The 16702-nt window shown below is 36.9% G+C and overlaps 1 protein-coding gene across 1 annotated transcript in view; it reads left to right on the top strand.

Annotated features, from left to right (window-relative positions):
- Positions 1–2422: 2422 nt before the first annotated feature.
- The window catches only part of LOC135233039 (IQ domain-containing protein M-like), a 302634-nt gene continuing 288354 nt past the window's right edge, over positions 2423–16702 (top strand). Inside the window, exons 1-3 of the mRNA XM_064296152.1 lie at positions 2423–2499; positions 2897–3095; positions 15658–15802. Coding sequence (XP_064152222.1) covers positions 2423–2499; positions 2897–3095; positions 15658–15802 — 421 coding nt within the window. The remainder of the gene's footprint in view (positions 2500–2896; positions 3096–15657; positions 15803–16702) is intronic.

Here is a 16702-nt window from a genome sequence, read left to right as displayed (position 1 = left end):
TGTTTATTGAAAATCTCAGTTAGTATCCTGTCGATTCTAGAAGGCTTGTTTTTCACCAGTGCCTTCAGTACAGCTTGGACTTCTTCCTTCTGTACCATTGTTTCTTAGTCATTTGTTATCTCCTGAAGTGGTTGAATGTTGACCTATTCTTTTTGGTACACTGACTCCTTGTATTCCCTGGCTCTTCTTATGATGCTTCCTGTGTCGTTCAGTATTTTGTCCATAGAATCCTTCAATATTGCAGCTTGAGGCTTCAATTTTTTCTTCAGTTCTTTCAGCTTGAGAAATGCTGAGTGTTCTTTTAGTTTTCTAACTCCAGGTCTTTGCACATTTTTATGATTAAGCTCATAAAAATTGACCTAACTTTGTCCAAATATAGTGTATTTCATAGCTTCTTATCAGATTTATTATTTGCAAATACAATTTACTTTCCCTCAAGTTTTCTGTAAGTTGTTCTACAACCTCAAATTTCTCTCTTTCGTTTATTTTTTTTGACATTCTCAAGATGTACTGTTTATCAAAGTCTGTATGTCTGGGGACAAAGATAAAGTTCTGTTCTTTTTTCGTTGATAAAAAAGCAGACAAAACACATCTATCATTTTGGAAACATTTTTTGCATTTCTTTGTAGTTCTTTTACTTAAATGTAATTGCAGTCATTCATAATTCATATTAACTATAGCTTTTAACCAAAATATCTGATTTCTGTTACCACAGACAGACACACACAGAAAAGTAGGTGACTAAGAACTGTATAAAATTCAAGGCAATTTAAGAGGCCAGCAGAGCTCTAGTCACAGCTGCTGGTGCCTCAGCAGTACACAGTTCACATCAGCCTGCAATCAATTATACTCCTTTAAGATTTGTTTACACCATGTTATTACAACATAGTGCTTTCCATTGCATCTTCATTTGGCTCCTTTGCATATTTTCATAATACTTCCCTATTTTTGAGAGAGAGGAGAAAAAGTCATGAACTCAGAATTCTTGAGGTTTTGCGGCAGGTCTTGAAATTCTGGACAAGCCAGAAAAAAACATTTCCATTTCATCTGCACTCCCATTGTATCTCATACATCAAAGCCCATTCATAAAATTTGTTATATGAACTAATAAAAAATCCTATTAGAAGGTGGAGCTCTCTCTTCCCTACCCAGACCACCCAGTACATTCAAAATCAGCTTTAAGCAAAGAAAGAAAGAAAGGGAGGAAGAAAGAAACAAACAAATCTGTATTTTTTTTTTCTCTTTTGGGGTAGATTTGCCTTTTTGAGCAAGATATCTCTCTAAGGCACAGAATGATATATTTTTATCATCATTAATCTACAAAAGTTTGGGAGAGAGAATGAGAGAAAGAACTAGCCGCAGGTGCAATAAAAAAAAAAAAAGCTACAGCTATAAGAACATCATAGAAGTATAATTTCCTTTGTTTTAGAAGGAGAGAAAAGGACTTGTTAAATTTAGGCACATAGGCACAGACAGCTGGCAGCCTCAGTTCTGTCTTCAGCAATAGCTCAAAAGTAAACACAAAGTTTGTGCTGCCTCAGCAAATCTTGTCGGTCAGTTATGGGAGTAGGAAGGTTGAAGAGTCAAAACGAGTGTCCCAGGGATACTTGTTATGAAAGTTTCTTGATCTGGAGCTGATCTCCATTCTAGTGTGTACCAAATGATTTCTTGAATGATTTTAGCTATAGTGGTGTGTGAGGGACATATAATCCAGAGGATATTAGAAGATTCCACAAAAAAGACAAATGCAAAATGACAGAGCTGGGATTACTTGTCATGTACTGCCCAACAGAAGCTAGATGGCTGGGTCAAATAATCAAAATCAGGTTGGCAATATTTCAGTCATCAAGGGAATGAAAATATGGCCATGTACAAAATAGAACAAGGTTTGTTCAAGAACCAGCTTAATGCAGAAATCAAAATGGACTCAGAGAAGAAAACAGAAACACAAACAAAAAATACACAGAAACTATCAGTGAGAGCCACTCTGAGACTCAGGCTGGGCCTGGGATGCAGAAGGCAAGTTCACTGCATTTCTTGGACAAGACTCGGCTCTGGTGGGTGCGTTGACCTGGGCATCCCAGTGGACCCTGCAGCTGTGAAAAGGAGATTCAGAAATAAGAGCATTGATCAGAAGGAAAAAAAAAAATTATCTGCTAAGAATTGCAAGGGAACTAGATTTTGGACTTAGAAAGACTTTCGTTAAAAAAAAAAAAAAAGGCCATCATATAAAAAATACAACAGGTGTATAAAGAAAAACACATACACACAAAATTACTAAGGTTGTAGGCAGTCTGCTCATGGTAGAAAATCAGCAGTGTTCTTACATGTCCATCCTCACTGCACAGACCATCCATATCAGTATTGCAGGGTTTATTGTGGCATCCGGTATGATTCTTAGCTTCTGCAGATTCTAGAGTCTATGAACATAGCGCTACACTATCGTTCCTCTCTATTGAAAGTATTTGGATATCAAAATTATTTTTTGGATAATGATTGGTAAGCAGAGTATCAGTGCCAAAGTGAAGTAGTTTTTAGTTTAAAATAGCTTCTGGGACAGGAGAATGATTTTGAGTAAACTTGCCTTACCTTTCATATGAAAATATCTTGTTGATCAGATTCTCTCTTTTGAGTAATTGTTGATAAACTATGACAAATTCATTTCCTTTTTGATTTCCTTACAGCAGAGGTTAATTTCACACATGGTATTGATTCTGGCATACTCAGCCTTCTTTGAGGAACCTTATTGGCATGTTTAAGTGGTACCATGCATGAATTCTGTTCACCAATTACATTTTCTATTTCAATATACCCATCATTGGAAAAAATTTAAGACTGCTTAAGGAAGTGTTTTTCTTTTTCCTAATAGTAATTAAGTTTTATGTTTTATTTTCAGGAAAAAATCTATTTCAATTAAAAGTGAAAAAGGTGAAATTAAAGTGAAAAGAATTGGACCACACATAGAAATTTTCCAAGTATTCCGCGAAAGGGACAGATTCACAATCACCAAAAAAATAGTTAGAATGATCACTGTCATGCAGGCGCATGTTAGGGGGTGGCTCGAACGCACACGGTTCCAAAGGATAATAAACAAGGTAAGGAATGAGCTAGATATCATAATATGTTGTCATTTCTTATTTAGATTCTATTAAGGAGAATTTTGAATAATTACCTAGTTGTTTTAGTCATCTAGTGTTGCTATAACAGAGATTCCACAAGTGGATGGCTTTAACAAAGAGAAATCTATTCTGTCACAGTCTAGTAGGCTACAAGTCCAAATTTAGGGCATCAGCTCCAGGGGGAAGGCTTTCTTTCCCTGTTGGTTCTGGAGGTCCTTGACATCAATCTTCCCCTCGTCAGTGAGCTTCTTAGCACAGGGATGCTGAATCCAAAGGAGGTGCTATTCTGGCTCTTGTTGCTTTGTGGTATGAGGTCCCTATGTCTCTCTGCTCACTTCTGTCTTTTATATCTCAGAAGAGATTGGCTCAAGACACAATTCAATCTTGTAGATTGAGTCCTGCCTCATTAACATAACTGCTGCTCATCTCATTTCATCATCATAGAACTAGGATTTATAACACATAGGAAAATCACATCAGATGACAAAATGGTGGACAGTCACATAATACTGGGAATCATGACCTAGCCAAATTGATACACACGTTTTTTGGGAACACAATTCAATCCATGACACTAGTCAAAATATATATGATTCCTCTAAGTAAAAGTATTGTCTACATTCTTTTAAGAAAATGTTATGAATTGTCTGCTCTGCTGACAGTTTCAGATTTTATCAAACTGTAAACTCTGAACAAAAGGCAAGGTTTATACTTAACCCAACAGTTCTGGAGCCACTTATCCCTAACCAGGACCAGTTATGTTTGACTAAAGTTGTTTCTCTTTTACTCTCAGGTTATTCCCCATTTAAAGCAACTTTCCTCCACGTCCCATACTCTTTGGTTCTCTTGCATAACACACATACACACTATCCATCTGGGCAGCCTTTGCTGTTGTGTGCCTTGGAGTCAATTCTGACTCATTGTGACCCTATATGCTGGAGTAAAACTGCCCATTAGGGTTTCCTAGGCTATAATCTTTACGGGAGCAGATCACCAAGTCTTTTCTCCTGTGGAGCTCCTGGTGGGTTCAAACTATAAACCTTTTGGTCAGCAGCTGAGCACTTAAAAATTGTGCTACCAGGCGCCTTTATAAGTAGCAGTCCTTACATTTGAAATAAATCATAAGGACCCATTTTAGCTGGGAAAATGTAGAAGAATTTGAATGAATGATCTTAGAAAACCTTAACTTGAGGGCTAAAGTTTTACTAATAATCAGGAATTTGGGAAAACAACTACATGTAATGGGCACACCCATCTACTCCAGTTCCTGTTTCTTCTGGGAGAATGTGTCTAGAATGGCCTTGCAACGAGTAACCCAAACAAATCTCTTTAAAAACATGGTAATGCTGTTACAAGGTAATCCTCTACCTCTCGTTGAGGGTAAAGACTTCTGTTGAAGGCGAAGGGAGAGGCAAAGGAGCAAAAAGTGCCTGTTAAACCCTGGGCCCTATTTAAAGAAACAGTTATATGGGTGGCTTTTTTAAAATCATCAGAAACTAAGATATGCTAACTTATCTTTTTGTTATTGTTACACAGAAAGTTGTTCATTTCCCATTTTCCAAAAGAAGACCTGAGACTATTTTAAGAGAACTACTCATGATGGGCGCCCTGGTGGTGTAGTGGCTAACTGTTAACCAAAAGGTTGAAGTTTGAATCCACCAGGCGCTCTTTGGAAACCCTATGAGGCAGTTCTATTCTGTCCTATAGGGTCGCTATGAGTCGTAATCAACTTGACGGCAGAAAGTTTAGTTTTCGTACTCATATTAGAAAATCTATTGGCATAGGTTGATTTTCTGGCATAGGATTTAAGGCAGACACTTTACCTTTGTAGAGCATCTTTTCTTTTCATTGTAGGTTACATACCAATTATAATGTATATTTGCATACTTACGAAGACCGAGTTGTTAAAAATTACGTGATTCAGATACATCTGATTTGTAGATTTATCATCATCATTATTATCACCCTGTCTCCACAAATACAGAGTTTTTAAAATATCTGAGAAAGTCCTGATTTCTCTCCACCTCAGATTTCCAAAGGATCCTGTTTGTGTGCAATACTTTATTAAAAGAGTTTTTTCTTTGAAAATTAAGTTTGAAATCTATAGCTAGTGTACCCAGTGACCTATTAACCAAAAAACCAAACCCACTGTTGTCGAGTGGATTCTGACTAATTATGAGTATGAGTCAGTGACCTATAGGAGATTATTATTTCTTTCTGAGTGCATAGGATAAATATTCACAGATGTCTACTCTGCAACTAACTTTATCCTACTTTGTCCCCAGTCTTTTTGTAAGATAAGAGGATAGAGAGGTGAGAACACCAATCCCAATATTTAAAGAACTTCCTGATGAAATGCTTCTGAAATGTACTGAAGTCAGTCCAAAGCTGGATGATCCCTCTATGCTTTCTTCTCTAATGTTTATGTCTTCTTTTGCCCACAAACTTTGCACCTCACTTGGTTAAAACATTTTTTAGCATCTGAGGTATGGGTTGCATTTAGTTAAGTTTGTTCCTTAATCCCCCATAACCTTAAACAGTTATAGGCTTTTATAGGAGTTTCTTTGTTGTCTCTTCAAAGCTTTTTCATTATTTGGGTAATTATAAATATGTGAAATTCTACTGATGAATCTGTCATATGTATCACTTTTTAATAATAAGGGAAAAGGATTTTTTCCCTACGAATTTGGAAGGCCTGGCATAGGTGACCTGGATACACTAAATAAGGTAAGAAAGACAAATAATTTGAGTCCTTAGTATTTTGCATTTTACTTGACAATTAGGTGCATCTTGTCTTAATGAATAATTTCCCACAGAATTAATATAGGAGGTGGGATAAAGAATGTTGGAGTGATTTTTTACGGAAGGAGTTCACACCAATAGCCATGAAACAGAGAAAAAGGCAAGGTTGGGGCAAAATGCATAGGAATTGTTGAGGAACCAACCTCAGGGAGAAGAAGAGCTCAGAGTAGTTTCACTACCACCTATTAACAACATTTGTCACTAGATAAGAAATTGTGGGCACGTGTGTGTGGATACACAACCGCCTGAGGAGAATACGAAAAATGAAGGGAAAGCTGTTACCCATGCTCCCTCTGTAAGGTGTTAATGTAACTATTTGAAAGTTGTCGTAAGCTTACCACCACTATAGAAAGCTAGTAGCAACCACCATGGAGTTCTACATTTAAATCTATGAAATCAGAACATAATAACAATAGCTAATACTTTAGAGTGCTTGAATAGTACAGTTCTAAAGAGTAACATCAATTAACTCCTTTAGTCTTCACAGAAACCTTATGAGAGAGTACTATTATTTGTAATCTCCATTTTACCCATGAAGAATCTGAGGCACAGAAGGTACAAGTTGTTTCCCCAAGGCCACAGAGTAAGAGACAGGCCTGGAATTTGGGTCCAGCAGTCTGGCTTAGAGACTTGATCTTAGTACCTGTGATATACTTCGTATTTAATGAATGGATAGTTTCCCAGCAATGGAGACATTGTTCAAGGCAACTGGTACCCAGTCTTTTCAAGATGAGTACAGATTTTATTCCTGTTTTCCCCCCTTCGGTCAATAGTGCATTTTGAAAACTTTTTTTCTCTATCAAATATATTGATTTTATTCAGTAAGCACTTATTTCCCCTGCTTGTATAATCAAAGCGAGAGCCTCATATATTCCTGGGGATCCAGAGACTATAGGCTGGAAATTATTGGCCTAGTGGAAGGAGCAAAAGCTCAGGGTAGGTGGCTTGAGTTACATCTGGGTCTGCCCTTGTTGTGTGGTTTCAGGTGAGTTATTTAACCTCTTCGTGCCCTGGTTTCATTGTCTTCCTTCGGGGATAATTTCACTAGGTCTATTTTGTAGGACTGTTAGTGACTTAAAGTGAAATGTTGTTGTTGCTAGGTGCTGTCGAGTCAGTTTCAACTCATAGTGGCACAACAGAATGAATCACTGCCCATTCCTGCATCATCTTCACAATCAATCGTTGCTATGTTTGATCCCATTACTGCAGCTACTGTGTCCATCTCCTTGAGGTTCTTCCTCTTTTTCACTGACCCTCTACTTTACCGAGCATAATGTCCTTCTCTAAAGACTGATCCCTCCTGATAACATGTCCAAAGTATGTGAAATGAAGTTTTGCCATTCTGGCTTCTAAGGAGCATTCTGGCTGTACTTCTTCCAAGACAGATTTGTTCCTTCATCTGAAAGTCCATGGTATGTTCAATATTCTTTGCCAACACATAATTCAAAGGCATTAATTCTTCTTCAGTCTTCCTTATTCATTGCCCAGCTTTCACATGCATATTAGGTGATTGAAAATACCATGGCTTGGGTCAGGTACACCTTTGTCTTCAAAATGACATCTTTGCTTTTTAACACTTTAAAGAGGTCTTTTGCAAACAGATTTGCCCAGTGCATTACATCATTTGATTTCTTGGCTACTGCTTCCATGGGCGTTGATTGTGGATCCAAATAAAATGAAATCCTTGACAGCTTCAATCTTTTCTCCGTTAATCATGATGTTGCTTATTGGTCCAGTTATTAGGATGTTTGCTTTCTTTATGTTGAGGTGTAATCCATACTGAAGGCTGTGGTCTTTGATCTTCATCCATAAGTGCTTCAAGTCCTCTTCACTTTCTATAAGCAAGGTTTTGTCATCTGCATAACACAGGTTGTTAATGAGTCTTCTTCCAATCCTGATGCTACGTTTTTCTTCGTGTAGTCCACCTTCTCAGAATATTTGTTCAACATACAGATTGAATAAGTACAGTGAAAGGATACATCCCTGATGCACACCTTTCTTGATTTTCAATCACACAGTATCCCTTTGATCTGTTTGAACCACTGCCTGTTGGTTTATGTATAGGTTCCCTATGAGCACAATTAAGTGGTCTGGAATCCCCATTTTCCCCCATGTTATCCATGATTTGTTATGATTTACACAGCGGAACACATTTGTGTAGTCAATAAAACACAGGTAAACATCTTTCTGGTATTCTCTGCTTTCAGGCAAGATCCATCTGACATCAACAGGGGTATCCCCCATTCCATGTCCTCTTCTGACTCCGGCTTGAATTTCTGGCATTTCCCCATTGATGTACTGCTGTGACTGTTCTTGAATTGTCTTTAGCAAAATTTTACTTACTAAAATGAAATAATGCCCTGTAATTATGTTGAAAAGGTAGAGTTTCAACAGAGATGTACATTTCTTATCTGCTACACTTTCAACAAAGATTACTGACCTCTTTTGACACCACATTCTATAATTTTAAAGTATTATATGGTGCCAGTGATTCTCGACATGCCTTCCATGGGCTCAGTGGGTCTCATGAATTCCCTGAAATTGTATGCAAAGTGTTATATGTTTGATATTTTTGTTTGTTTGTTTTTTGTGAGTAGGTTTATGCTTGTGGTAGGTTCTCCAAAGGGTCAAGTTTATAAATGTTGCAAACAATTTTAATGCTTTAGTGAATTTATTTTCAACTTGCCGTGATAGAAGCATATTTTGTTCTTTACTTTCTCTATTGCTCTGGTTCTGAACAGAGATGAGCATTTGCCTTGGCATTGTTCTGTGATGCCAGAGTGGCTGGAGAACACCCTGAGGTCTGGTCTTCAAAGCCTCCAGGAAATTCAAGAGATTTCCAAACTAGTCTGGGCATTGAGGTCTTCTCAGAAGATAAAGAGTGGCATCACGTCACAGCAGATGATAACGAAGTCAACCAAATGCTTTATCACAACATGTCACCGTAGAAGCCCTCCAGGTTGATAATGACACAGGTTTTTGAGCTTGGAGGAAGCGAGTCACCAGGCACAATTGAGTTTATCAAAGACATTTGCATTTGTTTGGCTATAGGCCCACATATCCCATAGCAATCAGGCCTTCATTACATGGCTCCTTAGGTATATACCGTATCATGTCCATCAAAATAATGGCTAATGTAGCATAAGATGACACCATAACACAGGTGCCATGTGAAAAGCATTCTACTTGCTTTGATGAATGTAGGAAAGAAACTCTCTGAATTTGACTCTCAGAATAGATGTTACTGACTCCTTTTGCATTCCAAATCAATAAAAATAAATCTGTAGTGGAGAGAACAGTATTGCCTATAAGGCTGACTTTAAGATAATATAGTAAATGCAAATTGCCAATGCCTCGGAAAATCCCGGGCAATTTTAGGAAAAAAAGAACAGTCTTAAGTGATTTACATGAAACCTTATGGTTTATAATAGTGTAATTTAAAAATTTTCTGCTTAACGCTAGTAAATCTCGTATTTTAAGAGTAACTATCTTCATTTTTAGAAAGCAGTATGCTTTAGTTACTAGCACGTGAGGTTACTATCGTTCTGTAGTCCTAAGTAAAAGCCAGTTTAGTGTGATCCATTAAATCAGGGTTATAAACAATAGAAGAGAAACATTAGAATAATTTTTTTTCTCCAGTATTATCACTCCTCTCATCTCACCGTGTCATGTGGCCATGTCAGGGAGGTAACGTTTGAAATCACCAGCAGCACTTTGGTGGCCAGGTTGTCACACCTTGGAAGTTTCCAGCTGTTCCCTGAGCAGCTTCCCCTCCTTAATTTCCTGATCCTTGCTATTCTCCCTAGGCTTTCATTCATATGTATCATGGTCTTTGTAGTCCTAGACTGCTTACAGGTTGAGTAATTGAGAGGTTTCTTTCACTCCCAAGATACTATTGATAAATGCCCAAATTAGCAGGGGGGAAATGTTTTCAAGGAGAAAATGCCACTTTGTGGTTATAATGCTAAGGCAACTCGCTGTAACAGAAGAACATGGACTTCGGAGTCAATAATTTTTTTTTAAAGAAGATATAATTATTGTTGTATGAATAATATGTGTGAAATATCCAAATACTTCCTCTCTCTGTATATTTATACATGTGTCAGTGTGTACATATAATACACATATGTAGTACTGATGATTAAACTTGACAATATATGTAAAACCCTGGAAAAAAGTAAACACTCCATGTTCTATTTCACTTAATCCTACAGTAATTCTGTGAGGTAGATGCTATACTCCTTTTATAAATGAAGAAATTTATGAAATGAAGAAAGCACTGAGAAATTAAGTCATTTTTTCAGAGTCACACAGCAGAAGGTGATAAAACTAGAATTCAAACCTACATCTTTCTGACTCAAAAGACCATGCCTACTCTACATATTGTATCAACTACTTGAACTGCTTTAGCCACGGACAAGGGTTGCTTAATATATAAGCCATATCTTAGCCCTATAACATTAATAAATATCCATAATCTAAGAAATTGGGTCAAGGATGAAAAGAAAAGGGTAATCGCAGATATTAAATTGCACTCTTGAAAGTTCCATAGTAAATCAAATTCCACATAACCTCAAATTAACTCACTCACTCCACAAAGCCATTCCTTTCCTGTATCTACCTATTCTACCACCCATTGCCCAAGCCATAAACCTGGTGTTCTCTTAGAGTCCTTCACCTTCTTCTTATATTCAGTTGGTGACTAAGTACTGTTAAGTCCACCTCTACATCTTTTCTTGTACTACACTTCCTCTCTGTCCTTGCTTGAGCTTCCATTCATCAACTTTCACATGGAGAATGGCAGTAGTCTTCTACTTGGTCTCCTTGCTTATAGACATTCTCCCATCTAATTTATCTGCCAATCTTATTTAAAAAATAGGCCATATTTTTAAAATGCAACTCCGATCACCTTATTCCATTTGTTATAACCTTTTGATGGCCCTTTAATGCATACAGGATAAAATAAGAACTCTCTAACATAGTACACATAACCTCCCTCCCACTGTTCAACTTCATCACATGATACCTTCTTATATAATTACACAAACGTAATTGAGAAGTTTATCAGAGCTCTCTAAGGATTCATACGTACAACATTTAATTATAGCACTTCCTGCTGTTGGAGAGAGTTGCAGAGTCTCCCAAAAGCTTCTGGAACAAAAATGGGTCTAGAAAACCTAGAAAGCAAGACCGGGTCCAAGATCAAGGTGAAAAGAAGAGCCTGTTAAAGACAATGTTGACTTTCTGTGTGAAAGTAAAATTCGAGATGAAAAGAATGGAAGCACTTTTAAAGGGTCAGAGTCAATATAGACTGTTGGTTTGTATTTGATTTTAAAATTCATTATTGTCATTGACTTTCTTTTATAGTCGGTCATTGGCATGGTGTTTTGTATGTTAGACGACTGCTCTGTTGATATGACTGAAGTTATTTCACCTACTGTTGAAATGCTAGTGTAACGGTTTTGTAATGCAATAAATAGTAAGTTTCCAGGCCCATACCTGTGTGAAGGGCTGCTGTTGGGGGAATTCTCGATAGACTTTCTGCTCTAGAGGCTGCACAGCAAATCACTGGATAATTGTCACTACTGTGGCCATCCCTCCACTGAGAACGTTCTATAGGTATACTTCCTGGCTGCCCCTTCAGAGCTTGTTGCCTTGGACAGTGTCTGCTAGAATGCCGATTTAAAATTCCTCAAGGGACTATGCAGTTTTCACCATTTCCTTTGAAATGCTCTCAATTTGGATTTATTTGAAAATAATGCAGAAGTATTAAATTATAGCAGTCATATATCAGGGGAACAAGAGATTGCTATATTTAACTATAGGCATTATTTCTTTCCACCATTCAAAATGTCCTTCTCCTTTAAAAAAATCTCTGTGTTGTTTGTTTGCCTGTGTTTTGGTTTATTAAAAATTATCTAAAGATTTTAAAAAGACACAAAAACACAAAATATTTTCCTTAGTGCAATGTCTTTAGGATTTGACTGACTTTTAATATTTTTATCTGAATATTTATAATTTTAATTTTTGAAATTTTAGTCCTGAGTGAGTATTTTCAGTTGCTATTTGCCAAAAATATTTAAATTCCTGGACATTTTAATGGTTGGTGGTAACAATAAGAAAAAAGTATTTGAAACTGGCTTTGAATAAATATTTGTTGAATAAATAAAATTGGAACAATTATGGAAAATCTGAGCTTTAAGGTTACCATAACAATATTACATACATAGATCAATCTTTACTCTTTTGGAGATTATAGAATTCTTTGAAAATTTGATAAAATATGAATTTCCTTTTGTTATCTCAAAAAACACAACAGAAACAAACAAAATCCTGAAGCTCATTTGTGGACCCTATGGCACAGTTGACCTTGTACAGAGCAGTTTTATTACATAAATGTGTTAGCTCCCAGTTACCTGAGAACTGTGTTCATTTATTTAACACTAATTTCTTCTTATTGATAATAGCTGCTATATGCATACTGGATTCAGTTTCCTGCCTTTTTATGATCTCTTAAATCATATAATCCAAAGAGGAATTTAGATAACTAAACCAAGGACTTAGATCATCTAAACTGAAGGGCTATGTGTCTAGTGAATAAAAAGTGCCATATAAACTGAGGTCTGGAAGAAGAGAGGTAGTTGTGTTTTGCCAGGTAGAATGGAAGACTGAGAGAGTTGAAGGCACAGGGAAAGACAATGTCAATGGACTTCAGTAAGATAGAACTTTTGGGGACGATTGGGAGGACAATAGCATAGAGGAGGCTGAATGTAGGGGTTAAATTGAGAATGTTCTTGAAAACTATGCTAAGGAGCTTATACTTTATCCTTAGTATAGGTGAGTGAATGACTTTAAAGACCAGTGACATGAATAGATTTGTACTTTAGAAAAACTTCTGACCCTGGACAATGTATTGGGAGAAAGTGATTGAGAAAGAACAATTAGTACGCTTTTTCAGTAATACAGTGACTGTTGATGGTGACTTGAGCTAGGGGTGGAAATGGACAATAGGGCTTTGGGTTTGATTGGATTTAGAGATAAGGAAGAGGGAGGCATCAAGAATGATTCCCAAGTTTTTGTCTTGGGCAACCTGGTATATGGTTATGAAATACATAACTTAAGAGGAAAAGCAGGTAGGGGAGAAGGAGAGGAAAGGAAAGGAGGCAGAGTCTAATTGTCAACGTGGCAAGTTTAAAATGCGTGTAACAAATCCAAATTGATATATCTGGGAAGCAGTTGGATATATGGGTCCAAAACTTAGAAGGGAGATTTGGGCCATAGAAAAAGTTTTAGTATTCATCGGTGGTTCTTAAATTCTTTTCCACCCTGACACACCTGAGAAGTATAAAGCCATCCAACCAATAAAATTAGCTCAGTTTGGCAGTGATTCTCATGTTATGGTCAAGAAAGCCGTTCCCCCAGGTGACTGCATGGTTCTCTTACTTCATTCAGTAATTCAGGGAGGCGCTGCTATCACAGGAACCACACAAATGGGCCATTTTCACTTTCCCTGACCCAGCCTTCTAACCATGAAAACCTCCTAGGTGACCTTCAGAATGCCTGAGATCTGAAAGGAAGGGGATTTCCTCAGAAGATGGGTTATGGCCCCCAAAGAGGATTTATTAGAGTCAGAGAAACTGACACTCAAATTGAAGATCATCATGGCCCAATACCCTGCTTTCTTCACAACTGTCATAGACCCGCCGCCAATCAGTACAGACCAAGCAGGGATCCTTCAGCTCATGTAAAAATCTAAACGCTGCTTGATTCTTAATTGTAACCTCTAAAAAACCCGTAGGGGTTGATTTGAAGAGAAAGATACCGAGTAGCATATGGTGGGGAGGTCTGGAGAACTCAACTCAACAACATGAAGGATTGGTGAAGGCTGGGTGGCTCCAGGACTTGGCTGGATGCTGAGACAGAAAGAGCCTGATGCAGACTCTGAATCCTGGCTGTTCCAACTCACACTAATGCTGCCCTTGAAAGGTGGATATTGCTGCCACGGTTAACTCAAACACATAAATAGATTTCCTGTTGTTTTGATTTTGTGTGTGTGTGTGTGTGTGTGTGTATGTGTGTGTGTTACTAGTTTCTGATTTAACGTGTGGGGCTGATGCAGATAAAGAATGAAGCTTTGTCACATGTTTGCATTCTAGCAGCAAAGGAGGCTTGGATCATAAACTTGACTTTTGGCTTCAAATTGTGGGAGGTGGGTTCTGCCTCCCACTAAGAATCCTGGGGAATTCTCCGAAAGGGCAACTGACTCATTTTTTTTTTTTTTTTTTGTAAAGGGCAAGAGCATATCAAACAAAAGGCAGATTAAAAACACACACGGGAGAATGCTATTAAATGTTGAAAAACCTTAGCAAAGATTCAGACTCTGCCATCTGATAGAATGAAAAACTAAATTAGCATACATTTACTACCTTCCTCTTCTCCTTTCTCCCATCAGGAGATCAAGAGATGTCATTTCATTTATAGTATTAATAAATTAAGAAATGTAGCTTTAAGGACACTTGAAAATCTTCAGAGGAGAGATGCAAATTTAAGCAAAAATGAAGAAAAATAAAATAGTAAAACACCTTTCAATAAATCACACTGAACGGAAAGTAGAATGACAGTAGAAAGAACAATCCTACATGCAAATAAAAAGAAATAATACTAGGAAAGAAACTAAAAAAAAAAAAAAAAAAATACAGAATAGGTGAAAAACATCAAATTCACTTGTATTAAGAGGAATATATAGTATAATTAAAAATGTGAGCTCTAGAGTTTCCTTGCTTCAGTTTCAAAACTAATTCTGGGACTTACTAGCTATGAGACCTCAGGAAAGTTATTTAAAGATTTTATGCTTTGGTTTTTTTACTTGCAAAAAATGGTATGAAAAACATACCAAAGGGAAGCTGACTCAGAGGAAATTGTATGAACTTAAATATATCACTGAATAAAAAATAGGGAAAAATAAATGAAATGAATATTTACTTCAATATGTCAAGAACAAGAACATAAACCTAAAAGAAGAAAAGAATAAATATAAAGAAAGTAATGAACTGGAAATTTTAAGGTGTAGAAATAATTGAATAGAAAAGAGAAAACCTGAAATAGATGAATTTTCAAAACTTGAATTTTTTTCTAAGGCTGTGATAGGAGAATGTAGAAAATGTATGTATAGAAAAATGTGAACAAAATTATAAGATAAACTGATAAAATTTGCACATGTGCTGCAAAGGGTTATTTTCCCTTAATATTCGAAGAGCTTTTAGAAATCAGTAAGAAAAACCAGAAAAAGCCTGGTGAAATATAGGTAAAGAATATGATTAGACAATTACAGAAAGAAAAAAAAGACAAAGGATTTGAGCACCCGGAGTGGGCAACGTGGGCAAGAACCATTCATTAGGTAATAATATCCTAATAAATTGTATTTTTCCTTGCTGAATGGGCAGTTACAGAAATCTGGGCACCAGCCTATGAAGCTTCTATGAAATATTCGGTCATTAAAACCTTTATTCTATGGGAAATATAGATATCTAATGAGAAACAGATCATAAGTGAAGTTGTCTGAACTTCAGGGAGATTATTTCAATCTGTCATGCATATAATTAGCCAACCTACAAAACAAACATTAATAAATACATCCATAACCTAAGAAATTGGGTCAAAGATGAAATGAAAGGAACAAAGTCAGATGAAATAGAAATATATAAGGAGCTTTACTGCCTATATTACTATTTTATAGGCTTTGTATCATGGACCAGATTTGAAAACAGTTATAAATATGTATCGCAGAACAATCCATCGTGTTAGATATCGGCTTGGTCTTTGGAGGACGAGAGAAATTGTAAACTACACAGAGCTAGAGGAATGGATGGACAGAAAAAAATGTAAGTGCTGCGTTCATTTTAGCTTTGATTTTAGGTTTGGAATTAATTTAAGCATTGAAACTTTACACATAAGTTACAAATAATTACCTGTAGATACCAAAATTAGATCATATTTTATATTGCTATAAGCTATTTCCAGTTTAAGGTACCATATTGTGTATCTGGACTAATTTATTAAGATTCTGTGTTGACAAGCAACAGAAAACCAATTCTGGCTAACCAAAGCAAAAGGAAATTTAAAGGAAGGATACTGGAAAAGTAGCTGAAGTGTCAGATTTTAGACAGAAGATGAGCCAGAGCTGGTCCAGGGATCTCAGAAGCAGGAACTAAGGAATGTGTGCCTCTGGGAAATGAATAAACCTCTATTGCTTGAAAGCTTTTTTTTTTGCTTTTAATTCAAATTCTAGGGAAAGAGTGCCTGATTGGTTTAGCTTGAGTTGTGTGCCCATTACTTGGTTGGAGGAGGCTTCAGAGTTGTACATAGGCTGTATCCACTGGGAGAGGGCTAGGTCTCTGAAAGAAAATTAAATATTGTTGCAGAAGGTCAGTTAATGGTTACTGAACAGTCTAAATGATAGATATCCACTGTTGTTATTGTTGCTGGTTGCCATCAAGTCAGTTCCAGCTCACACCTACCCCATGTGTGCAGAGTAGAGCTGCTTCCTAGGGTTTTCAAGGTTGTGACCTGTTGGAAGCAGATCAGCAAACCTGTCTTCTTGAGGCACCTCTGGGTGGGTTTGAACCACCAATCTTTTGGCTGATTGGTGACTGCTTAACCGTTTGTGCACCCCAGAGTGTTGGAATGTTGCTTATGAGTGTTGGTATTCTACCTACAGAACAGGATCTTCAGTTTATATCTTAATTCTCACTGATCCTGACTTCTGTTTGCATTTAATGAAT

This window comes from Loxodonta africana, chromosome 13 (genome assembly GCF_030014295.1).
Source record: "Loxodonta africana isolate mLoxAfr1 chromosome 13, mLoxAfr1.hap2, whole genome shotgun sequence".
NCBI classification, from domain to species: Eukaryota; Metazoa; Chordata; class Mammalia; order Proboscidea; family Elephantidae; genus Loxodonta; species Loxodonta africana.
This window is presented reverse-complemented; position numbering and strand designations above follow the sequence as displayed.